The 26983-nt window shown below is 40.9% G+C and overlaps 1 protein-coding gene across 1 annotated transcript in view; it reads left to right on the top strand.

Annotated features, from left to right (window-relative positions):
• The window catches only part of pole (polymerase (DNA directed), epsilon), a 108136-nt gene that overhangs the window by 59223 nt on the left and 21930 nt on the right, over positions 1-26983 (top strand). The window contains exons 31-42 of the mRNA XM_078227360.1: positions 2123-2329; positions 4755-4898; positions 5195-5335; positions 7901-8054; positions 13082-13188; positions 15550-15726; positions 16884-17107; positions 18888-19108; positions 20368-20572; positions 21354-21527; positions 25128-25253; positions 26567-26699. Coding sequence (XP_078083486.1) covers positions 2123-2329; positions 4755-4898; positions 5195-5335; positions 7901-8054; positions 13082-13188; positions 15550-15726; positions 16884-17107; positions 18888-19108; positions 20368-20572; positions 21354-21527; positions 25128-25253; positions 26567-26699 — 2013 coding nt within the window. The remainder of the gene's footprint in view (positions 1-2122; positions 2330-4754; positions 4899-5194; positions 5336-7900; positions 8055-13081; positions 13189-15549; positions 15727-16883; positions 17108-18887; positions 19109-20367; positions 20573-21353; positions 21528-25127; positions 25254-26566; positions 26700-26983) is intronic.

Genomic DNA, 26983 nt, shown 5'->3' with positions numbered 1-26983 from the left:
TCTTGCAAAACGCAATGCTGAAAAATAGCAAAAAGGGCATTATATTTGATTATATTTCAACAAATATTAGAAGTTCTCAGCACATTGCTGCCAACTGGAGAGTCAAGAGATAATGTTGTAGATGCTATTTATCCTTTCTGTTCTAACAGTAACTTCATTTTGTAATAACAAGGTCATTTGTGATCATACACCGTCCCTCTTTTTATCCTTTTGGGGATGTTTACATTGTTCACAAAGTCAGCATTTGCTGCCCACCTCTAATTGCAGTTAGCGATGGGCAACAGGGGAAGGCGGTAGTGAGTTGCTTTCTTGAATCACTACAGTCCATGTGGTGTAGGTATCCCCACTGTGCTGTTAGCAATGGAGTTCTAGGATTTTCACCTAGCGACAGTGAAGGAACAGAAATATAGTTCCAAGCCACGATGGTGTGTGACTTAGAGAACTAACAGATGGTAGTATTCCCATGCCTCCGCTGCCCTCGTCCTTCTAAGCAGTAGAGGTATTAGAAGGTGCTGTTGAAAGCTGCTTGGTGAGTTGTTGCAGTGCATCTTCCAAACAGTACACATTGCTGCCGCTGTCTATCAGTGATGGAGGCAGTAAATGTTGAATGTGGTGGATGGGGTGCAATGAAGCAGCCTGCTTTGTCCTGAACAATGTTAAGCTTCTTGAGTGTTGTCGGAGCTACAATCAACATGGCAAGTGGATGGTATTCCATCACATTCCTGACTTCTGCATTCCAGATGGTGGGCAGACTTTGGGATGACAGGAAGTAAGTTACTTACCCCAGAATTTCCAGCTTTGTACCTGCTCTTGTTGCCACAGCATTTATATGGCCAGTCCAGTTCCGTTTTGGTCAGTGGTCTCCCCAGGATGTTGATAGTGGGGGATTCAGCAATGATAATGCCGTTGAATGTCATGGGGAGATGGTTCGATTCTCTCTTGTTAGAGATGGTCACTGACACTTGGTGGTGCGAATGTTACTTGCCACCTATCACCCCAAGCCTGACTGTTTACTGCATATGGATTTACTGCATACAGACGTTTACTGCTTCAATATCTGAGGAGTTTTCAACGGTGCTGAACATTAATCAGTTGTCATCAGTCAGGAAGCCATTGTTTTTCGCTAAACACCTGTTCTAACAAAATGTTTTTAGTTATTTAACACTTGGAATGCCTATACCCTCATGAGTTCATATCCTCACAATGACCCTCAACTATATGTTTGACCTTCAACCGTTTATATGTACTCGACAAACCTGTCAGTTTATTCTTTGTTAGACGATGTTACTCTTCCTGGGAAATTCTTTTCATTGTTCAGTTGCAACTACCACTAACGGTTTGCCACTGTTAATCTGTGTTCCTAAACATTGTTATTTTAAGATCTAAGATTAGTGTGAGGCACCTGTTTGTGTAAAATCAAATGAACAGCTCTCTTGTCTATCTTGATGTCTTGGATAAGTTCCGCTACACTGTAAAATCAAAGTTAGAAATTGTTCCCTTATTTCTACACTTTCTTTAGACACTATTTAAAGATAGAAAGGTATTGTCTGTTATAATATTTTTCCATTTATTTTTTCTCCAAGCCATATTTCCAGAATTTCTGTTACAAAAGCAAAATTCAGCTAGTACTGGAGACCTGAAATGGAAACAGAAAATGCGAGCAATACTCAGATTGGGCAACGTTTGTGGAGAGAAAACATTCTGCTGAAAAAGTCATCTAAAAGATCTGTTTCTGTCTCTGAGATGCTGCTGAGTGTTTCCAACATTTTCTGTTTCCAGTGTTACTGGAATGGATCTCCTCTTTCTGCTTTTGAGTTAGAGTTTCATTGGCATGCAGGATTCTTTGATTTTCAAACAGCCCAGTAAAACCATGCACTCTGCTGAAGTCTATCACTGAAATACACTAAACAGCATCTCACTTGAGAGTCAGCCCACCTGGAACTTCAAGTTTACAGAAGATGGGGATTAGTGGGGATTAGTTCATGCTTTATATTGGAAAGTATGTTTGTGCTTGGCAGAGTTGAAGTTTGAATTTGATTCAGATTGATAACACTGCCTAGGACTTCACATAACCTTGCAAATTTAAAATTAACTTCCCAACTTGCATTAAACTTTGAACCAGAACGAACGGTTAGTGTGGCTGAGATACCAGAAGAAGAAATGGGAGCTACAGTCAAAACAAAGACGGGCCCGCAGAAAAAGGAGAAAGCTTGATGATGGGGCAGCTGCACCAGGTAGACCCATTCGAGGTGGTCCCACAACCAGCCTCAGCAGCTTTTTGCGTCGAACTGCCCGTACCATTCTAGATATGCCATGGCAAATCGTTCAGGTAAAGTGCTGTTAAATTTGTACAATTGGATCTCTGGGATCTGTTGGGTTGTGAAACAATTTAAGGTTGTACTTGACTATGAATGAAGAAACCACTCCCTGCATTAGACCCAGAAGGAGGAGGCTACTCCACCCTTTTTGAATAGTGGGCTCACATAAGCTACCTTCCAATCTGTAGGAACTAGTCCAGAATCCAAAGAATTTTGAAAATAATCACCAATTGATCTACTACTTCCAGGGCCACTTAAGTACTCTGAGTTGAAGATTATCAGGGCCTAAAGATTTATCCACCTTCAAGCCCATCAATTTCCCCAAAACCATTTCCCTGCTAATGCTCATTTCCTTCAGCACCTCACTAAAACTTGTTCCTCTCAGCACTTCTGATACGTTAATCATGTCTTCCTCTGTGAAGACTGAAACAAAGTGCAAATTTAATTCCTTGGACATTTCTTTATTCCCCATTATGAATTCTCCCGTTTCTGACTGTACGGGCCTACATTTGTTTTTGTCAGTCTTTTTCTCTTTACATATCTATAGAAACTTTTGCAATCAGTTTTTACATTCCCTACTAGCTTACTTTCGTACTCTATTTTTCCCTTCTTCATCAATCCCTTGGTCCTCCTTTGCTGAATTTTAAACTGCTCCCAATCCTCAGGCTTATTGCTTTTTCAATTTGTATTTTTCCTTGAATCTGATACTATCTCTAATTTCCCTTGTAAGCCATGGTTTAGCCACAATTCCCTGACCACTCTTGTGCCAAACAGGAATAAACAATTTCTGGAGTTCATCTATTCGTTCTTTAAATGCCTGCCATTGCATATCCATTGTCTTTCCTTTCAGTAATGTTTCCCAGTCCATCATAGCCAATTCATGCCTCATGCTATCATAGTTACCTTTATTGAGATTCAGGACCCTAGTTTCAGAATCAACTATATCACTATCCACCTTGACAAAGAATTCTACTATATTTTGGTCACTCATCCCTAAGGGCTCGCTTCTCATTGCACACCACCCTGTCCAATATGGCCTGCTCCCTTGTTGATTCCTCAGCGTATTGCTCCAGAAAACCATCCCTTATGCACTCCAGAAATTCCTCCTCTGTTGTACTGTGACTAATTTGACTCTCCCAATCTATATGCAGATTAAAATCACCCATAATCACGGATGTTCTTTTAACACCTGCATCTCTGATTTCCTGTCTAATGCTTTTCCCAACATTACCACGACAGTTTGGTGGTCTGTATACTGCTCCCACCAATGTTTTTTGCTCCTTAACTTGGCCCATACAGATTCACATCATCTATGCTAAATATTTCTCAATATCATATCAATACCATCTTTGAGCAACAATGCAACTCCTCCACCTTTTCCTTTCTGTCTGTCCTTCCTAAACACTGAATAGCCCTCAATGTTTAGTTCCCATCCTTGGTCACCTTGGAGCCATGTCTCCGTAATGCCAACTATATCATACCCCGTTACATCTATCTGTGCAACTAATTTATCCATTTTGTTTTGAATGCTCCGAGCATTCAGGTACAAAACCTTAAGGTGAACTTTTTTGATGTTTCTTTTCCCTTTGGTACTATTATTTACTCGGTCCTTGTCTGACTCTGGCCCTTGATTTCTCTGTCTGTCACTTTCCTTATTCTCCACACTGTCTTTTCCTCTCGTTCTTAATTTCCACTGCTCTGAATCCTTGCAAAGGTTCCCATCCCACTGCCATGTTAAACCTTCACCCTCACAACATCCTTTCAGCCACATATTCATCCTATGTATCCTGCTGTTTCTACTCTGACTGGCACATGGCAGATCCTGAGATCACTACCTTTGAGGTCCTACTTTTCAGCCTGCTCCCTATATTCTGCTTTTAGGACCTCGCCCCTTTTTTTTTAAACCTATGTCGTTTATACCAATGTGTGTCACATGTAGGCTCACATTAACACTGCAATGAATTTACTGTGAAAATCCCCTAGATAATTACGAGTTGTTAATTTCCCACTGCCCACCTTTCATCCTGTTGGCTCTCTTTCTGTGTAGTTAATTTAGTCTGTGAATCCTTATTTTCTTTTTGCCTCAGGGTCGGCATTATGGAACTCCCTCTCTAACAGTGTTCTGTGTGAATGCCTTTACCACACAGATGGTTCAAAAACACAGCTCACTACTGCCTTCCTGAGGGCAATTTGCAATGGGTAATAAATAAGAACTAGGAGCAGGCGTGGGCTGTCTGGCCCCTCGAGCCTGCTCCGCCATTCAACAAGATCATGGCTGATCTTTTCGTGGATTCAGCTCCACTTACTGGACTTGTCAATAATGTCCATGTCCCATGAAATGAACAAAAAAAAATTTGATTCTTGGTTGAATCGTGTGATCATGGTATGAAAAGCTCTTGTAGTACCTTAAGTAAAATTGGTGTCTCAATGGTTCAGATTGCAGAAACAAGTCAGCCTGGTTTCTTCAAACTGTGGGCTGTTGTTGGTAATGATTTGCATTGCATCAAACTCAACATCCCTCGAGTGTTCTACGTCAACCAACGCATCCCTAAGGCAGATGATAGTGCTGTTTACAAGAAAGTAAGTATAGCATATTCCTTCCTCATCCTCCTTCACTTTTCGCCAAACAAATCTTACTTTCCATATATGGTATCAGAATTGAAAATATTGAATAAAGTGGAGGGCTAAGCTTTTAGTGACGTATTTTCAAAACAAAATGTACTGAAAGGGTTCATCACCATCTGAAGCAATAAATGATTAAGTATGCAAGTGCTATTTAATTGGACAGTTTGAGAAGTAACTTTTGCCAAATTTACTAGTTTATATGTTAGCACATTTTTCCCCCAGTTTATTTAAATTTATTTCCATGTTCGCAGGTTAACCGTATCCTTCCTCGTTCCAATATTGTTTACAACCTCTATGAATATTCCGTGCCGGAAGATATGTACCAAGAGCACATCAATGAGATTAATGCTGACCTCTCTGCCCCAGACATTGAGGGAGTCTATGAAACACAGGTCTGAATAGTTTTTGGTGATGGATGGAATTTATATATTGTAGCTCGAACTTGTGCCTTGCAGTTGGAGCTTTTCTCCAAAACCTGACTATGTAAACCAATTAAACAAATTCTTATTTGTGTCATTCTGTTTAAGGTGCTGGATAGTGAAGAGGAAAATAAGTACAGTATTGTAGTCAAACTCCATTATCCACCAGAGGGGATTTATTAAGGAGATAATTAAACATTTTGCTTGCATTTTTGGCATAGCAATGCCCTAGGTCTGGAAATTAAAACCAATAAAATAGAAAGAACCTATTCTGTAAGCACCAAGATTCGATACAATGCATAAAATGCTGTGCATTGCGATAACGTCTCATGCAATGCTTTGTCCTGTGAGAATTCTGGTAGATAATGGGGATTTGAGTAATGAATGCTCATATTTATATGTAGAAATTAGGCTTTTTTAATTTTTGCAAGTTAGTTTAATCTTTGTGTTCGTTACATCCCTTGTTTTGTCTTTCATTTGATATCACTGTATTTTCAGACAAAACTCAACCAGATGTCCACAAGTATTCTGTGATTTTTTTTTACGTCCTTAGGCTGTGATGTCTGGAATAGTGCCTATTTTATGAACATACAAACATAAGGAATAGCAGGAGAACTAGATCATTCGATCCCTTGAGCCTGCTCTGCCATTAAATGAGATAATGACTGATCTGTTTGTGTTGAGTTTCACATTCTCCATCTATCCCTGATAACCTTTGATTCCCTTGCCCTACAAGAATCAATCTACCTCTGAAGGAAGTATCTATCTATTTCATCCGCCATTTCCTCATTATCCACCATTAACTCCCCATTTCTACTCTCCAGAGGACCAACACTCACTTTCATACTCTTGACAATAGTTCCCCGTGCTCTCTGTGCAAAACCTCTTTCCTAGCTTTACCTGTGGATGGACCACGACTGGATCCTCCCCCTCCCACTGCAAGTTCCTCTCTAGCCCTGAGCAGATGTCCTGAACCCTGGCACCAGGCAGGCAACAGCCATCTGGACTCACATTCTTTGCTGCTTTAGCTTTTTAAGGAAAGCTGCTTGAAGTCAGCAAATGTTGTAGAATATTCAATAAAGCAATGAAATAATTCGATTCCAATTGCTATCTCAAGTAATGATTACCTTTAAAACTATCAATTGTGCAATTTTGATTTTGAAGAGATTTTAACATTTTGAGAGTTGAGTGGGGCTTGAGCCACTTTGATTTACAAAAAATAAATTTGCAATTTTTGATTTGAAATTCTGCAAACCATGTGTACGCACCAATTGAGCACAAATAGATTGGTGCACCAGAAGAGCCAGGTAGCATGCGTGAACACTTTCAATATGAAAAAAAAATCTGCAAAGCCTCAAAAACTGAAATCAGAAAATGTTGACATAATCAGCATTTGTAAAGAGAAAGACAGGCTAATAGTTCCAACTCAATGTTTCCAGATCTAGTATTCAATGTTCTGTATAGTCCGAACAAAAGCACTGCATGTTATAATAACCTTCATAGGATTGTAAGAATTTGCCTCTGCGGCACGGTAGCACAGTGGTTAGCACTGCTGCTTCACAGCTCCAGGGATCTGGGTTCGATTCCCAGCTTGGGTCACTGTCTGTGTGGAGTTTGCACATTCTCCTCGTGTCTGCGTGGGTTTCCTCCGGGTGCTCCGGTTTCCTCCCACAGTCCAAAGATGTGCGGGTTAGGTTAATTGGCCATGCTAAAAATTGCCCTTAGTGTCCTGAGATGCATAGGTTAGAGGGATTAGTTGGGTAAATATGTAGGGATATGGGAGTAGGGCCTGGGTGGGATTGTGGTCGGTGCAGACTCGATGGGCCGAATGGCCTCTTTCTGTACTGTAGGGTTTCTATGATCTTTCTATGATCTAAGTGCATGCTTATCTTGACAAGACCTTCAATGGAGCATGAAAGGAGTGCTCAATAGAGGAACATGGACCTGGTACAACAGTGCACTGCTTGCCAAAGATGTGCAGGCTAGGTTGATTGGCCATTCTAAATTGCCCCTTAGTGTCCTGGGATACATAGGTTAGAGGGATTAGTGGGTAAATATGTAGGGATATGGGGATAGGGCCTGGGTGGGATTGTGGTTGGTGCAGACTCGATGGGCTGAATGGCCTCTTTCTGTGCTGTAGGATTCTATGATTCTATAAGACTGCAAAAGTGGAGATCAGAATGGAGACTTTCTGCAATTGTATCTGGAGTGAGCTTTTCTGGGCTATATTCAAGTATTTGGAGCTAGGTGTTGGCAAAGTGATCTATCATGTGTGGAATGTTGTCATGCAACAAAAAAATTCAATCACTCGAGCAATACTGATTGTCCAACACCAAAAAAGAGCCAGGCTGTCCCATCATTATCCCAGTGCCGTCTCCATCATAGTGCTCTTTACTTTAACCCAATTTACCCCTGGCCTTTCAAGTGTTTATCTAATTCCCTGCTAATATCACAATCAAGTTGATTTTAACAAATAGTTGTGGTATTGATAAGCAAAGTTAATTTTACTATCCAGACTCTTCCGATGTATTTTCCTAGGTTCCCCTGCTCTTTCGTGCCCTCGTCCAACTCGGATGCGTCTGTATGGTCAATAGGCAGCTATCACTCTATCTTGCAGGACGAGAAGCAGAAACATTTGAATTGGAACAACTGGAAATGCGCTCATTAGCACAATTTAATTATCTGGAACCAGGTAATTACTCATCTTCAAAAATGCCAGATAATTTAGTAAGATTTGTAATGTTTCTGCACTGGGAGAGGAAGGTTGTAACAGTGTGTGTGTAATTATCATTTGTAATTCGTGCAAATCCACTATAAACTCATGCACATTACCATTTATTGCATCACAAGAGCTGTTGTAGGGTACATTGTGCTGGTGTTTGAGGGTAACTTATTTTAACATTGTCAACTTGTGTGGGTAAATGGTATCCGTTTTCTCCATTGTTACTGGACGGTTCTTGTATGATGTGCAGATAAATGTTTCTTTATTCTGGACTTTCAATTATGGATTTTACATGCGATATAGAATTGAAAGCATTGCCCAAAGTAAGTGGAATAGGCACAGATTTGTATCTGTATATTTCTTTTTTTTTCCCTTAGTGCTTCAAACTTTAAGTGCAGCATTTTATATCGAGATTATAGTGCGGTTTAATTTGTTTGGTGTCTCGTACCATTTAAGAAAAATTAGTGATTTGATTCTTCATTTCAATTCTGAAGATGGGCAAAGTAAGCAAACTGCAAACCTTCGAATATGCATTTGGTATGTGGAAAACTGTGAATGTGTTGAATCAAAATAATGTACTGAGGAGGCTGGAATCCAAAACCAAAACAGAAAATGGTGGAAAATCTCAGCAGATTTTGGAGTCCTGGGAGAAAGGACTCCAGACTCGAAACGTTGGCTCTATTCTCTCTCCACAGATGCTGTCAGACCTGCTGAGATTTTCCAGCACTTTCTGTGATGTGTTGAATCATCTGTTTGGCTCCCAGAATTACGCAGTGAATAGATTCATCAGAGACAGCTGGGAAAGGTTACAGTAGAAGTCCTGTTCTTTTTTGTACGGGAAGGAAAGGATAAAAGACGACTTGGCTCTAAGTAGGTTTTATAATGGATACCTATACAGCAAGTAGTAATGATAAATGCTGTCTGGTTTTTTTGTGGATCTTGAACAGTTCTTGTACAATGCATATATTGTTTTGGTAGTTATATTGATTCAGCGTCTTAGATTATTCTGCTTGCCTGCCCTGCCCTGTTCCTTTACTCACGACCCAGCCCTCATCCTGTCTCTAGAAACTATCCCTGCCTTCTAGCAGGCTTTTGACAGAAGTCTTTACTTGGAATCAAAGTGGTAATGTGTGTCATAGTTCCCTCAGGTAGTCTGAGTTGCTTTTGCATTCATGTTGTAGTCTTTAGCTGTGCATAGTGATGTTGGAGACTGCAAAGTTCTTTCCATTGTATGGCTAACCAGTAATCTCTCCTGTTCTTAGCCCCTACCATTGGCATAGAAGTCAGAGAGTCATAGAATCCCTACAGTGCAGAAGGAGGTCATTCGGCCCATCAAACCTGCACTGACAACAATCCCACCCAGGTCCCATCTCTGTAACCCCACACATTCACCCTGATAATCCTCCTGACAGTAAGGGTCAGTTTAGCATGGTCAGTCAACCTAACCCGCACATATTTGGGAGGAAACCAGAGCACCCAAAGGAAACCCACACAGACGCGGGGAGAATGTGCAAATTCCGCACAGACAGCCACCCAAGGCCAGAATTGAACCCGGGTCCCTGGCCCTGTGAGGCAGCAGTGCTAACCACTGTGCTGCCTTTATGGAAGGATTTTCAGATTGATACTCAACCTGCTTGGAACCTGAATCAGGAGCTTTTGGCTCAGAAGATTAGATGCTGCCCATTGCCCTAATACCTCCTGGAATCAAAGTAGCAACCCATAATCTCTTCTGTTGAAGATTTTATGTAGATAATTGACTCACAAGGAATGCAGTGAATTTAATTAGACTTGATATATTGAAATGGATTTTCCACAGCCAGAGGGAAATCTCCTGAATAAATGATCAATTTCACTACTGTGATGACTGTAATTTTATTTTTAAAAAATTAATGAGCCTTCTGATACGAGTTTAACCTAATGCATTGCTAAAATGCAGCATTGAAGGTATTTGTTCTTCAAGTATCTGCCTAAGTGGCATTAGTCTCTTGATAAATAGCAGTAAGGCTGTTAAATATCTACCAAGAGGGAGCAGAAAACATCCAAAATTAAATTTCTTAGCTCTAAAAGGTGCTTAAATGTCTAGAAACTGACTCTCTAGCTCGTGTGGAATAACACTAATCGGCTTTGTAACTGAAGACGATTGTCAAAGTAGCCATGTGAATTTTAAAACTTTAATGATTAGTTGGTGAGCTGTTTGATTGATGAGTAACATCTTCACTTGTACTGGTTGGAAACCGGTTTGCCCTCAGCATTTCAGTGATTATTTTAAAACTAAACAAAAGAAAGTGCGTGGCATCACAAGGAGCTCAGCTATATAGGAGAGAAGCAAGGAGAAAGGAAGAACAATATTGATAGGAGATTCATTAGTTAGGGAAACAGACAGGCGTTTCTGTGACCATAGACATGACTCCAGGATGGTATGCAGCTGTATAGAACGCTGGTTAGGCCACATTTGGAGTACTGCATCCAGTTCTGGTCGCCGCACTACCAGAAGGACGTGGAGGCATTGGAGAGAGTGCAGAGAAGGTTTACCAGGATATTGCCTGGTATGGAGGGTCTTAGCTATGAGGAGAGATTGGGTAGACTGGGGTTGTTCTCCTTGGAAAGACGGAGAATGAGGGGAGATCTAATAGAGGTATACAAGATTATGAAGGGTATAGATAGGGTGAACAGTGGGAAGCTTTTTCCCAGGTCGGAGGTGACGATCACGAGGGGTCACGGGCTCAAGCTGAGAGGGGCGAAGTATAACTCAGACATCAGAGGGACGTTTTTTACACAGAGGGTGGTGGGGGCCTGGAATGCGCTGCCAAGTAGGGTGGTGGAGGCAGGCACGCTGACATCGTTTAAGACTTACCTGGATAGTCACATGAGCAGCCTGGGAATGGAGGGATACAAACGATTGGTCTAGTTGGACCAAGGAGCGGCACAGGCTTGGAGGGCCGAAGGGCCTGTTTCCTGTGCTGTACTGTTCTTTGTTCTTTGTTTGTTCTCCCTGATTTCAGGATAAAGGGTGTCACATAGTGGCTGCGGGACATTTTGGGGGAGAGGTCATTGTCTGCTTTGGTACCAATGACTTAAGAAATGGGAATGTGGTCCTGCAAACAGAATTTTGGGAGCTAGATTGGAAATTCACAACCAGGTCCTCAAATGCAATAATCTCCGGATCACACTCAGTGCCACATGCAAGTGAGTACAGAAGTAGAAGGATAAGGCAGATGAATGTATGGCTGAACAGATGGTGCAGGAGGGAGGGCTTTAGATTCCTGGGACGCTGGCTCTGTGTAAGATGGCACCTGTATAAGCCAGATGGATTGTACCTGAACACAGCTGGGACTGACTTCCTTGTCTTTTGCTAATACTGTTTAAGTGGGCTTTAAACCAACTCAGCAGGGGTGTGGGAACCAAGAGAGAATATTCTAGAGGAATCCCAGGATGCACACAATATTGGGAGAGACTAGTATGGAGAATAGTAAGTTAATAGGTGAAGTCAGAATAACAAAATCTAAATTAGGGTTATTGTGTATGTATTGGTATGGTTCAGGTCAGAAACTCAAGTGTTTAATGGAATCCGCTTGGATCATAGGTTTTGCACCTTGAATCTGGCTAGGACAGCATGATATGTTTCACCTCGGGTATGATTCAAATGACCCATGGGGAGTTTTTATCAAACAAAGAATATAGTTAACCTGTATGGAAAGAAATTTAGTAATAACCTTTATCAATTACAAACAAAAACAAAACAACCACGATAACAAATATATCTAAGATGTTTCAAACAAAACTCCCCATAAACAAAGAAGCCCTTTCCACAGGTTTAATGCAGCAAAGACTAATGCTCATGTGATATTGGAACTGAGTCCTTCGGTTGGAGAATTGAAACCCTGACTTCTCAGCTTATAACTTCTAGTAGCCCTTTGGATACCCTCAGAACAGTATCAAATCAGAACAGCTTCCCTCCCATCCTTGGCCTGCCAACCTAGCCCCAGGAGGACCAGTAACCTAACAGGATTTGGGGACATCCATGGTTCCCCTTTCTCCCAGGACTCCTAAAATAGCCACAGTAGCTACAGATCCTTGTCTGACGCAGACTCTCTAGCCTTCAATTGGCCGACAGCTCTGAGGTGAGACTTCCTCCTGGAGACGGAAGGAAATCCCGACTCGTACTAAGTAAGGAACCATTGCTCAAAAAACTTAGTGAGGAAAGCGAGCCAAACAGAGGTGGGCTGTCCCCAAAAGTCAAGTTAGGGTGTGGGGAGCTCTCTCCCTCAACATATAATCCTGATGTGGAGTTGCCGGCGTTGGACTGGGGTAGGTACAGTAGGTAGTCTCACAACACCAGGTTAAAGTCCCAACAGGTTTATTTGGTAGCGCGAACTTTCGGAGTGTCGTTCCTTCACCTGATGAAGGAGCGACGCTCCGAAAGTTCGTGCTACCAAATAAACCTGTTGGACTTTAACCTGATGTTGTGAGACTACTTACTGAACATATAATCCAACCCTGCATTTCGCAACCAGCGAAGTACTGTGGAACATTGAGGTTGTGAAAAGTCTATTAAGAGCTTCTTTCTTTGCCTCAGCTAGTGATTGACTATAGTTCCTCATCTTTTATTCAAACTATAGATATAGTATCTGTCTAGAATAACAGAGTTCTTTATAAGCCCATTGCACACATTCCTATTTCAAATTTTGTTGACTTATACTCGCAGGGACTATTCCTGAGTATATGGCTCCATCTTAAACTGCACTCCTTCAAACCTGGTGGCCTGAAATAACCCAAAACACCAGCAACTTGTGGCTCCTTAAAAACAAAAAGCCCAAATAGTAATTTTCAAATCAACTTGATTCTGTAAGGAAAACCATGATTATGCCGATAGCCAGTCATTTGTGTGTTCCATTGACAGAGTGAAATAGCTGGGGTCTTGGGTATCTACAGGTGAGAAAAAAACAAATTCCATTATGGTTACAGTCAAAATAATCTCTTCCTCCTTGTTTCTGCAGGTAGCATCCGACACATGTACTTTTATCACAATGCTCAAGGGAATAAAGCCCTGTTTGGCCTGTTCATCCCCTCTCAACGGAAGGCCTGTATATTTGTTCTTGATACTGTAAGTCATTCTAAGGGAATCAGCCTTCTAGATAACTACAGATTACTACAAGAAAGAATGTTTGTTCCATAAAATAACCAAGGTTTTTTGCTTTAAATATATTATAAAGATCAAAAATGGATCATATTTGATTCCATGCTGTACTAGCTGATCTCGGGTAAGGACAGTCAACTATTGCACACTTGGGCTATTGAGAGTAAAAATGACCACTATTTCCTAACTGTTAGCAGTGACTCCCACTGAACGTGCACATGTTAAGACTCTACTTTCATGCCAGTATTCATCACTTTTGCTTAAGGTACTAGAGACTTACTAATGCCTGTGGCACCATACCTTGTAAAGAGGTAGAAAATTCCAGAATGTAGTCTTGAAAGATAGAGGGGTAAAGTCACTCTTCTGTCAGGAGGAAGGCAAACAATATACCATGGATATTGTGTCTTTGCCAGCGCCATGAAACTAATAACTAATATTCTGTTCCCTCTGAGTTTACAGCAGTTGTTGCTATCTCAATACAATGGACATTTTCAAATATGTCATCCCCTTGCAGTCTGTATTGAGGATCGTCTTAACAGAAGCTGATGGCTGGAATTATGCTGTGCATAAACCTGGAAGCTGGTTATAGGGTAATAATAATGGAGCTGAAAGACAACCATTTGTTGTTGGTGGGAGACCTAAAGAAGGGGACAACACTTGTGGAACAATCTGGGTGCATTTAAAATTAATGAGGTGGGAATAATAAAAGCAAATGTGGATTCATGATCCAGTTATAAGCCACTAGCTTGAGGATTCTGTTCAGTTGATTGGTTAATCAATGTTAGCATCCTTTGTTTCCTTTCAGAAATGTATTTAGTGAAAGGTGGAGAGTGCGTGTAGAGAAGATATGATTGTTTATGGTGGCAACTAAATTAATGGAGAACATTAATTTGGGCCTTCATTTTATCTACTGATCCAGAAAAGTTGACTTCACTAACATTCAAATTAAAGATTAACCATTTGTGTGGATTGCACCAGAGGTTTAAGTGCCCTGTGAGAAGTTGTACACAAGCTCCACTAGGATCAATCTTAACAGTTAATTTGCCTCGAGATGACTAACAAAATTCACACATGCAGCTCACCATGCATATTTGACTATTTGACAAAACATTTGTGGGAATAATAGGAAATTAGCATCAGGCACCAAAATATTGCTGAGAGAAATGTGTGTCCATGACAACAAGATCACCAGCACCTGGCTTGAGAAAGCTAAACTCTCCCTGCACCCACTGTCCATTATATATTTTTAAAAAACATCAGGTGGGAAGGGAAAGTTCCATCCATGGTATATTGTTTTCCTTCCTCCTGACAGAAGAGTGACTTTACCCCTATATCTTTCAAGACTACATTCTAGAATTTTCTACCTCTTTACAAGGTATGGTGCCACAGGCATTATTAAGTCTCTAGTACCTTAAGCAAAAGTGATGAATACCAAAGTACTTAAGAAAAGCAAGTCTAATAAAGTCTTATACGTAAATGCCTCCAGAGGCACAATCATTTATATCTGATGGAAGTTGAGTATATTCCAAAAGACTTCTTGTATCAGGAACTTTAATGTGTTTCAAGGTTGTTGGGTTGACCTTGGCTGGAATTCAAGATGTTTACAAGAGGAACTTGAAAAACTTTAACATCAGGTCGGGTTGATTGGCTGTGCTAAATTGACCCTAGTGTCTTGGGGATTAGGGGGATAAATATGTGAGGTTACGGGAATAGGGCCTGGGTGGGATTGTGGTCGGTGCAGACTCGATGGGCCGAATGGCCTCCTGCACTGTAGGGATTCTATGATTCTTTAATCAATGCTGCAAGCTGGGAAGATGCAACGAGCAACAGTGGAAGGCTGAGGTACATCAAGGTAGCGGAGTGGGATGAGAGGTGGGGAAATGCATCAGGAGGAGAGGGACGAGAGCCAGGAAGGTTTTAAGATTTAATATTGCATGGGCATCACCATCTGACCCTGTGCTGCATTGGCGATCAGGGTTGCTTGCAAATTGCGATCTGTAACTACTTGCATTGCAGCTCAGCAAAGTAACTGAACTGCTTTAGTGTTGTAACAAAAGTGGTTGCTATTTGGATCTCAAACAAAATTCTCATTAAAATGAGTCTAATTATCACTAAATTGATAACTGGTGTGCAAAATGTCACATTGATACAAAAGACTGTAGAGTACACAGAAATGCCCTGTGCTGCATTTGATCAGGGACTACTTGTTGCAGTCACTTGCTTTCTGAAAAAATAGTAGGCCTTTTCTTTGTATTGTTTAAAAGTATGAAGGTTTTTGATGGAGTATACAATTTTGTTCAGTGGCTGCTGTTTCTAATCTTACCAAAGGTGCGTAGTAATCAGATGCCGAACTTGAATAACCTGTACGCAGCTGAGCGTACTGCTATGCTGGAGAAATTGGATGAAGAACTGCTGCCACCTGATAAGCACACGTTTGAAGTTCAGGCAGAAAAGGACCCAAAGTTAGTCTACAGAGCAATTCAACGGCTTCTGCTGAGCTACAAGGTAATGACTTCTATTGGGATGAAGTGTTGGAAAAACACCAATTTAAAAAGTAGGTTTTCTTTCCCACTGTTGGAGTTCCAAATTTAAAACAGAAAACACACTTCCTTTTTTAAAATAAATGTTGTGTGCATGTGTTCCGGTATTTTAAATGCATTTGTTTTGTGTGATTTTTAACTGAGCACCAGTTATTAAAACTGTTCGCAATTGCTTTAACTCTGGATTTCCAGACTCTTTAAAAAAAGCATCAAATGTTTGATTTACCTCAAGTCTGCTTTTCCACTTTAAATCTGATTACTGTAATTGTCTCTTTAACTCAGAACACTTTGTTTACACTTTCTTGAATTCTCCTCAACAATACCTTGATCTCTGTTCTCAAGTCATCTTAAGACATTATTTCCGTCCCAATTCCCTGGTTCTTTAGGAATCCTTCCTTTTTGCAGTTACCATGCTCTGGTAAAGTTGAGAGATGTTCACTCCCTGGTGTCCTGCTTTCAACTGCTACATATTCAACTAAAACTTTAAAAGCTTTTCTACCTTATGAGGACCCCAGTTGCTGAGCAACCACTGTTAGTTTATTTACTCCTCACACTGTAGCCCTCTCTAAGCACAACAGAAACACAATTGGAACTTGACCAACCCCACACGCACAAATCCCTTTGTCCATCATGAATCTAACTATAGGTTTCACTCTCCATTGTAAAGAAACATTAAATTAAACCCACTTTAAAACTATATACCTTATTTCTAATGTTTGCCAATACAAATATAAATCCCTAAACTACCTTTTGTTTTCCTAACATTACAAATTGACAATATAGACAGATTATTCCAAAGCAATTTTGTAGGATGGATACCAATTTGAATCATTTTGATTTTTACTTAGTAATAGGTCAAAGCTGCACACTATTATCCATATATTTGTGCATTCTAAATATTTAATTGCAACCTTGTGACTTCCTTTGCATAGTATGGTAACTGTACTCAGCTGTGTGCTGCTGCAGTAAGTTCCAGAAAGGATAATAAAATGACGATCTGTTACCTGCTGCTGTATCTCTTACTAAAAATAGAGATGGGAGATAATTAAAGATTCATCTTAATGCAACAGTCTGTGCAGGAGTGGAAGGAAGCTGATTTTGATTTTAATTTGTATTTTTAAGGATGAAAGAAGAGGTCCAACTCTCATTGCTGTACAATCGAAGTGGGACCTGAAGAGGCTGACAAATGGAATGCCAGTTCTGGATGAGTTTCCATTGGTGCCTGTTCATGTGAATGATGATATTAGCTATGGTGTATTGGATTGGCAGCGTCATGGTGTTCGTAGAATGATCAGACACTACCTCAGCCTAGATAGCATTCTGTCCAAGGCATTTGAGATGGCCAGGTAAGAGAATTTATAGTTCCTGAAAGTGAATAGATAATGCAACATGTCTGTGAAATTGATTTTGTTCCTGTCAAGCTCTTTCAGTGGCTTATGTTAAGGGCATAGCTGATAAATACTAGAATATTCCAAGACCCAGAAGGGAACTTTGGATTGGCTGCTCTCAGCTGTATTTTCAATTTCGTATAACATGAGGAAAGATGTGAAGACCAGTGAAGGGTGTCCCTGATTCTCTTGTGGTGATCCTAAACGAAATGTATGTGTATTAAACAGTAAAACAGACAAGAACATCAACTAAAATTACGCTTATCTACATTAATAGCTATCCACAATTTATTTAAATATACCCAATTGCAAATCCCTCTGTTTTCCTAACCCAGAGGTAAATCTCCCCAAACAACATCCCATAGATTTTAAAAGCATAAGCAAAATCCAGCAATAGTTGCCACACAACAGGTACCTGCGTCTTTTGGGGTTGTTTCTGATTTAGACTGGAGACCGCTGGCATCTAAAAATAGGTTTTCTCCGTGCACAGCTTGTTGGAAGTGGACACAACTTCCTGCTGTGTGGACTGTGTTCTCAAAACAACAACCATGCATTGGTGAACTTGCCTCTGATGTGCGCTTTTTTCCTTTTGATTTTCCCTTACCTGAACTAACCTTCTCAGATGTTCCATTTAGTTACCTTTATTACATAGCTCACCTTTTAGAATGTGAATGTGAAATTCACCCTATCTTTTCATTTGAGCTTTTACCATACCATCTCAACTTTAACTTTTGACATGCAGTGTTGCTAGGCTAATCAGCATATCAAAGCCCTAGTTCCACCCACCCAGCCAATCTGTCTTTTTTTCCAATTTACATTTTAAAAATAGCTTGTTTTTCCTTTAAACATACAACCACCAGAAAACATTGCTTATTTTCCCCCATTTTATCATTTACGAACTAAAATTTGGCATGGAACTTGAGTGAGTTCAAAGCCCAGTACCATGATGATAAAGGAGATCTCTGCACTGTGCTGACTCAGGCAGGACAGCTGTAGCAGAGTCGACAATTTGCCCCAGCATTTCAAGGTTGGGGCAGGATGGATAGTGTGGGATGGGGTGAAAATCAAGAGGTCTTCTACTCTACCCATCCAGTGACCTTTTGAGGCATGTGGTTGTGTAGATGTTGCGTAAGGATATGATTGCTCTTTGCTGTTGCACCCCCAACATGGAATGGCTTGCTGACACTCTGTCAAGGCTCATGACCATGTGAATAAATTACTACACATCAATTTGTGTCATCAGGCAAAAAGCAGAGAAGGTTGGAGAGGAAAACCTGTTCGAACCTACCATATATTGGTGGAATTTGCCAGAACGATTTAGCCATCTTGTCCATATGTTTGAGAAAATCTGAGCACGTGTAATCCTAGGTTGCTCTTGTACACCTCCCAAGTGCCAGTTATACAATAACATTGGAGAAAGCTCCTCGATGGCCCTTTTAGCTTGGGAGCTGCATGGTTCAGGGACATCCAAAGGTGGAGAGATACTTTTCAAAGTTGAAAGGTGAAACTTTAAAACAAAAATTCAAAAGGAAAAAAATACACTCAGATTTCTTGTGTATATCCAAAGATGACTAATTGATGCTGGCAGAATGCGATCTATTCAGATTCTATCTATTTGGTTGAAGATGTTAATATGGCATTGGAAAAGTCTGATGGAATAAGAGCGTTGAAGGCTGTGAGCAAATTGCTATGTAGGAACCAAATGCTGTTTAACACAAAATGTATAATTCCTTTTCAGATATTACCACATTCCCATTGGAAACCTTCCAGATGACATCTCAACTTTTGGATCAGATCTCTTCTTTTCCAGACATCTTAGACGACACAACCATCTCCTGTGGCTTTCCCCAACATCTCGGCCAGATCTGGGAGGGAAAGAGGCAGACGATAATCGTCTGGTGATGGAATTTGATGAGAGATCAACAGTTGAGATTAACAATCCAGGATGTTACTCTACAAGTACGTAGACTGCAATGCAGCAACACGTATTTCTTTGCGTGGATAGTTTCACCCTTTTCTTTTAAGTTGTTCAAAACTGCAGACAGTTACCCATCTTTCCCTCCCTCCTTCACAATTGAGCTTCCTGAGTCATTACAAATCTCAACTCCTGTTTTGAGATAATGTGTACTGTGTACAGTTCTAGTCACCCTATTATAGAAAGGATATTATTAAACTAGAAAGAGTGCAGAAAAGATTTACCAGGATGCTACCAGGACTTGATGGTTTGCATTATAAGGAGAGGCTGGATAGACTGGGACATTTTTCTCTGGAGCGTAGGAGGCTGAGGGGTGATCTTACAGAGGTCTATAAAATAATGAGGGGCGTACATCAGCTAGATAGTCAATATCTTTTTCCAAAGGTAGGGGAGTCAAAAACTAAAGGGCATAGGTTTAAGGTAAGGGGAGAGATACAGAAGGGTCCAGAGGGGCAATTGTTTCACACACGGGAGTGTCTGGAACAAGCTGCTGGAGGTAGTAGTAGAGGCGGGTACAATTTTGTCTTCTGAAAAGCATTTAGACAGTTACATGGGTAAGATGGGTATCGAGGGATATGGGCCAAACGTGGGCAATTGGGACTAGCTTAGTGGTTTTAAAAAAAAGGGCGGCATGGACAAGTTGGGCCGAAGGGCCTGTTTCCATGCTGTGAACCTCTATCACTGTACAATAGTCCAGCCTTCTGGATTTCTAGTTCAGTCATGTAACCATTTTCTACCATACCCCTGTATATATGTAGCTCAGTTGCCTGTATAATGCAAATTACTCTCCATGATTGGAGGCCTTGTTGACATTTCTGCATAGAATTATCAAATAGATTACCAAATTTGTGTTGGAGCCCTGTTTTGCCTCCACTGATTTTCATTATTGCCCGTAGTTTGCAGTATTGTAACTGTTTATCTCTCGCTATTAATTGTTCTTTGTGGGTTTTTCTTAAAGTAGTATGAAATGTTCTCCTCCACCAGTTATTTATTTATCCCTGTCAAGACATCATCAAACTGCATTTCCTGGTGCTGAGTGTTGCAACCTTTACATTGCAACTCTTCAGTTATCTGGAAGGGGCGCAACCAGCCTTTTTCCAAGAATTTACCTTCTTAAAACCTTGCTCTGTTTTAATTCGGAATAGAATTCAGTCACTATTGTGAATTTTATGACACTTTAAATATTGTTATATTGACATAGTGGCTCCCCTTAATAGTAACTTTTAAAACATTCTCTCCTTAGCTTCTGTGGAGCTGGATATTCAGAGCTTGGCTGTGAATACTATCCTTCAGTCCCATCACATTAACGATATGGAGGGAGCATCCAGTATTGGTGTCAGCTTCGATGTTATCCAGCAAGCTTCACTCGAAGACATGATGGCTGGTAACCAGGCAGCTAATGCACTGGCCAGCTATGATGAGGCAGCGTTGTGCTCCAACACTTTCAGGTATTTCTGTGCAGAGCAGGCAGGTTGTCAGCAGTTTCACTGGGTCCCTATATCAGGGTTTGGGACCCTGATCAATCTAATATTCTTTTGGTCAAAAAACTAATTTGCATATATCTTAATTCTTCAGATGTTTAAGTAAATTATTGCTTTTAGTGTTAGCTCATTGAAAGGTAAATGATGAAAATTGTTCAATAATATACTGATTTATGTGTTGATGGGACATAAGCCTACTATTGCCTATTCGTACCGGCCTATAAGATGACAGGAGAGAAGGCAGTAAGAATTTAAGAGGCTTGGGGGTGATCTTATAAAGTCTTATGTGAGTTTCTTTCTGTACCCTGTGGGTTATTACTTGAACACTAAATATTTAACAGTTTTTGAAGGCACTGAACTGCAACTCTTGGTACTCTCCCTTGTACAAGACTGTGCAGTATTTACTGTAGTGGTGTTCTAAACTGCAAACAACCAGCAATGACAGCTAATGAAGGTGGGTGATCTGATGCCTATTGGGAACTTCCTTTTGGGCTTTACAATTTTTAAACATGCGGTTGACTGGGCGCCTTCGTGCCCCTCTGCCATTGATACTCCGGGGAGGTCACACTGACACCATCATAACGCTTTATTTTCCACAACCCTCTAGCCACCAGTTAGTAATTTCTTAATGGTTTCGCTGCAACATGGAGGATCAAAGCAGTGATGTGAGCTTAGTATTGAATCTTTTGCTACTGTTCCAGCTTAAACCTTAGTTTCACTGCTAATGAGTGTATTCCTGTTTTCCTAGAATTTTGAAAAGTATGGTTGTTGGCTGGGTGAAAGAGATTACTCACTATCAGAATGTGTATGCTGATAACCAAGTGATGCACTTCTACCGCTGGCTGCGATCGCCCTCATCACTGCTGTATGACCCTGCATTACACCGTATTCTCCACAACATGATGAAGAAGCTGTTTCTGCAGTAAGTTTGAAAAACAGGGTATGAGAACAGATGCCTTAAGAATAAAGTATAAGCATCTTGTGAAACCCATCCGCATTTTCTGAAAATTATAGGTTTTTTTTTATGTATGTACACATTCTTTCCTTTAAAATTTTGAATGTTTGCTTTCAAGCTGTCACTGAGTGCATACTCTGTTCTCTCTCTAGATCGCTAATGAAAGCACAGAATAAATGTTTCATAAGATTCCTGTACCCTATATGCTAGCAAAGGTGTGGTTGCAGTGTTCTGGCACTTGAAGCCAATGTGGTTATAATTTTAAAAAATCAAAATTCTATATGTTGTACTGACTGGCAAGTGCTATTATTAAAAGCCGATGTTGTATGATATAGGTTGAGACAAATACAAATGGCACAAAGAGAGAGGAGACCTGGGACTGGAGCAAAGAATGTTCAACATATTCTGCAAAAAGGGAGGGATAGCTAGAACTCAGGGGTTCCCATAGCAACAATTGGAGGAAGTGAGTGGAGCAAAGGAAGAAGTTGTACAATGTGAGAACAAGTTAAGCCAGTTAGTGGAGTGTGGTGGTGAATGAAGATTAATTGGACCTCTGTTCAAAGAAGAAACAAAAAACCCTCAGGCTGCCTTGATTGGGGATGGAGTTGTAGAGGGTTTGATCATCCATGGTGAAAAGAATCTGCTCCCAGCCTGTGCATGCACAGAATGTCTGAGGTGCGTCAGGTGTTGAAGTTCCTGACTTCTTGAGCTCAGCATGTTTGGGTTTCAGAACAGTGCTATACAACGCGATGGAGAACTGTGTGGTGGTCACTCCTTACAACACTTGGACCATGATACTACTGCCGAGTATAAAATCAGCATTTCCCAGACTGTCACTGACCTCTTCAGCCTGGAGAGTTTCATTCCACTGTCTGCTATCTCGCATATTCCCCGTTTGCCTCCTTTGTAGGAGATAGAAAACTTGAAACTGTTAAACTGGTGGAGGAGAAAATGCTGGAAAATCTCAGCAGGTCTGGCAGCATCTGTAAGGAGAGAAAAGAGCTGACGTTTCGAATCCAGATGACCCTTTGTCAAAGCTGCCAGACCCACTGAGATTTTCCAGCATTTTCTCTTTTGGTTTCAGATTCCAGCACCCGCAGTAATTTGCTTTTAAACTGGTGGGGGACTTTGGAAGAATGGATGAAGCTGGAAAGATACTGGACAAAAGGGAGAGAAATAGAGTCTAGATTGGAAGAACTCAGTCCCTTGCAGCAGGAACAGGTTAGAATGCTGAGTCTATCAGGGCAGTCCTGTTTGTGAATGTTGGGAAGGAGATGGAAGCCGCCTGTGTGAGTTTGGAGATAATTTAGGGAAACGCTCCAGGAAGATGAGGTCAGTGATATTCTGAGAAATGCTGATTTGATACCAGCAGTAGCATCATAGCCAAATGTTGTTAGAAGTCACCACCACACAGTTCTCCTGGAGGCAAAATCCCATCTTCACTATGGGGCCATCTCCGTTGTGTTGTGTGACACTTCTGAAATCCAATAATGGTAAGCTCAGAGATCAGAAACTTCAACTTCTGACGGATTGCAGACTTTCTGTGCAGGAAAGGGGGACTGCACATGCATAATGCTGCAATTTGTAATTTCTTTGGGTCCAGAACAGGCCCAATATGCTTGCACCGAAAGAGAGAGAGAGGGGAGTAAAGGTGTGAAAGCCCACGTCCAGTGACTGGGAGCAAAGTGCCGTGCAAGGGTAGTGCCTCAAGTCAGTGCAAGGAGAGATCCCAAAAGGGAAGAAACGGTAGGGAAAAGTTCCAAAAGGAAGTCTCCCATGAAGGGGACAGAGATGGGGAAGAGAAACTCCCACTAAAGTTCAGTTAAGAGAAGGGCAGAGAAACAGACTTCAAGTTGCGAAAAGGCTACAGGTGACTGACTTTAAGTAAAGAGGGCTCTGGAGAAACCCTGGTAATTGAATAGGGCTGTTGGAGCAAAGGTTCCCCTTTGGAGCATTAGTGTTCTACCTACATGGCATGTCCATAAAGCTGAGGTTGCACTTGTGAGTTGGTGCTTGAGTGAGTACTCAGCAATCCAGGTGAAAAGAATTTCAGGAGACAGGATTGAAATCCTGCAGTGGGCCGTTGTTGAAACCGTCTGAGTTGAAGTGACTTTGAGAATTCCAAGGCAAGATCTTTGAAGGTGAAGATTGGAATCCCTTATGAGAGAGACAGAGTTTGAGTGAGATTGTTGACTGTGTTACTGGATGAGTTGTTGAGAAATCTGTGGAGACTGTTTTGGTTACGTTTGACATTCATTGTGCAATGTGGTGTGTTGGACCAATTTGTCTGTTAATTCATAATCCTGAATGTTAGAGTAACTCGATACATATTGTAAATTGTTTTATCTTTCTGGCCTTGTGCAGTAAAGTCTATTTTTGTTTGTTCAGAACTCATGGATTCTTGAGCTTTATTCACTGAACAAGTGTCTTAAATCTCAATCTTATCAGATCTCACCAACAACCTGGAGGTCTGGCCAAGGATCATAAACGGCACCGTGATCATATTAACCTTGAGGCCTGCCATGTTCCTTACTCTATCATTGCCTTCAAGCCAGGGAACCAACCTTGGTTGAATGAGGAGTGTAGGAGATAATGCCAGGAGCAGCACCTTAAAAATGAGGTGTCAATCTGGTGAATTTGCAACCACATGCATGCTTAATAGTGAAAAGAACATTTTACACTCAGAGCTCAGCAATCCAACAACCAGTGAATCATATCAAAGCTCTGCAGTCCCTGCCATATCCATTTGTGAATGGTTGTGGAAAATTAAATACCTAACTGGAGAAGGAGACGACATGAACATTCCTATCCTCTATCATGGCAGAGCTCAGCACGTGAGTGCCAAAGGCAATGTTGAACCATTTGCAACCATCTTCAGCCAAAGGTGGATGGCCCATCTCTGCCTTTCCATCATCACAAGTTACCCATCTTCAGCCAGTTTGATTCACTCCATATTAATGCATGAAACAGCTGAATGAACTGTGTATTCAGTCTGTGAGCTCTGACAAATCCTCAGCTGTAATATTGAGGTCTTGTGTTGCAGAACTAGCCACCCCTAGACTAGCTCCAACACTGGCATCTACCTGACAATTTTGAAAATTGCCCTGGTATATCTTGTCCAGGCAAAATTCAGACTACTCTCATTCATCAGTACAGTGTTGGAAGGTGTCACTGATAGTGCTGTCAAGCAGCACTTGCTCTGGACTGTGACTTATTCACCAATGCTTGGGGTTCTGCCAGAGCCATTTGGCTCCTGACCTCATGACATCCTTAATCCAAACATGGGGGAAAAAAGAGCTGAATTCCAGAAGGAAGATGAGAGTGACTGCTCTAAACTTCAAGGCAGTCTTTGACTGAGTGCGGTATCAAAGAGCCATAGCAAAACTGGAGTCAGTGGAAATCGAGAGGAAAACAGTGGTGAGCACTGCTGCCTCACAGCGCCAGGGACCCGGGTTCAATTACTGCTATTGTTATAAAAAAGCACAACCAACAGAGTATCCCATCCAAATGGTTTAGATGTGATTTGGTACAGTGGTTGCCTCATTTATGTGTTTTTATTTTACATAGGCTTGTAGCAGAGTTTAAAAGGTTGGGTTCATCTGTGATCTATGCCAATTTCAACCGTATAATGCTGTGCACTAAGAAGCGGCGGATTGAGGATTCAGTAGGATATGTGGAATACATCACAAAGAGGTAATGTCTGCATTCCTACAGAAATGGACATTTTTTAATTATCTTGGGTAGCGTCTTGAGATTAAATCTAGGGTAGATATCAGTCAGTAATCCTATTTAAATCTGGAAAATATTTTTCCCTTTTAAAGACCTTGTACTTTCTAAATTGAAGATAAAATCATTAATTTTGTAATTTTCTGCTGCAAATCTGGCAAATAAAAATGTTGCATTTTTAAAAAATTAATTTTATACTGTGTGACATTCTTCCCACTTGGGTGGTATCATTGTCCTGTTTTGTAGTTGATCTAATTATCCCTAACCCAAATTCCGAAGCTCCCATTGTTTCTGGCTGAGGTGTTTCACTTGGTCGTACTTCTACATCTGAGACAGATGGCTTTCAGTCAAACCCACTGCATTTAAATACAGAATCTATACTTGTGGTTCAGAGCAGAAGAGAATTGTCACAGGCACTTCATTATTTCATTATTGACAGGTTTGCTTGCTCAGGTCAAAGTAAAAGATGGAAGGATCCAATATTAATTCCTCATCTGCCACCACAAATGGTTCATATAAGCATTAGTCTGTTTACTTTTTGTGAACCGTTGGCTGCCACATTTGCCCAATTAACTGGGACTGCACTTCGAAAACAATGCATTATTTGCAAAAGGCTTTGGAACACCCTGTGTATATGAGACAGTGTGATATAATTACATGTCTGTTATCTTTGCCTTGAGCAGACCCAATATATACTCGCTCAATGCTCGCGCTGATTTGAATGATAAATTCCGACATTATCTATGGTGTAAATGAGGACAAGTGGAGATGAAATGTAATATTGTATGAACCCCTTGTGTAGACCTGCAAAAACAATTGTTTTAGCAGTAATTGTTCACATTTTCTTTTTACATAGACAGTAATTATATATTTAGAAGTGTCTGATTTGGCTGCCTTTACTGATTTTTTTTTTACTGGGCTGAATATGTGATTCAGTAAAACAAAATAGTTCCAAAAGCTGGCATTAAACTAACAGGTTACCTGAGATAGATGTCTGGGAAATTTCAAAACCACTCAGGTTGAGAATTCTAGCACTTTGGGTTTGGAGTTCCAGGGCGCGATCTTGCCTGCTTGCCATTCACGCCACGCTTTTGATGCAGCGAGGTCGGAAAATTTGGCGGCCAGCCAAATCTCCATTCACCGTAGCAGGGTGGGAAAATCTCGCCGGGCTGAACGGTGATAAGATTCCAGCTCTAGTGAGTGGTGCTAGAATCAGGGTGCCATGCATGAAATAAATGGGTTGTTTGAGTAATTCATTCTTTTTGTTTTCAAAAATGCAGCATTCATTCCCGTGAGATTTTCCACTCCCTCTCCATCTCATTTTCTCGCTGCTGGGAATTTCTGCTTTGGATGGATCCAGCCAATTACGGTGGCATTAAGGGTAAACTTCCCTCCAGCATTCTCAGTGAAGAGGTATGGGACTATTCCTTTGTTTTAAAGTTGCTGAGTAGTATTTGTAATTCATAGTCACACTTGTAGGAATTTAAAAGTTGTGCGCAAAGATGTGATTTAGTGAATCGACTTTTCAAAGATCTGCACTCAGTGTATTCAAAGATTATTAAGAATGTTAGTTTTGATGCACTTTCTAATAAGACATGTTTGCTCTTTAGGGTTGAGTGCTCCTTTTAATTGATCTCCTCAAATTGCTCCCACCATTGCTGACAACATTATAATCACCAAGCTCAACCCTTGCATTA

Source organism: Mustelus asterias, chromosome 13 (assembly GCF_964213995.1).
Source record: "Mustelus asterias chromosome 13, sMusAst1.hap1.1, whole genome shotgun sequence".
Taxonomy (NCBI): domain Eukaryota; kingdom Metazoa; phylum Chordata; class Chondrichthyes; order Carcharhiniformes; family Triakidae; genus Mustelus; species Mustelus asterias.
Note: the sequence above shows the minus strand (reverse complement) of the source record. Positions and strands in the feature narration are given on the sequence as shown.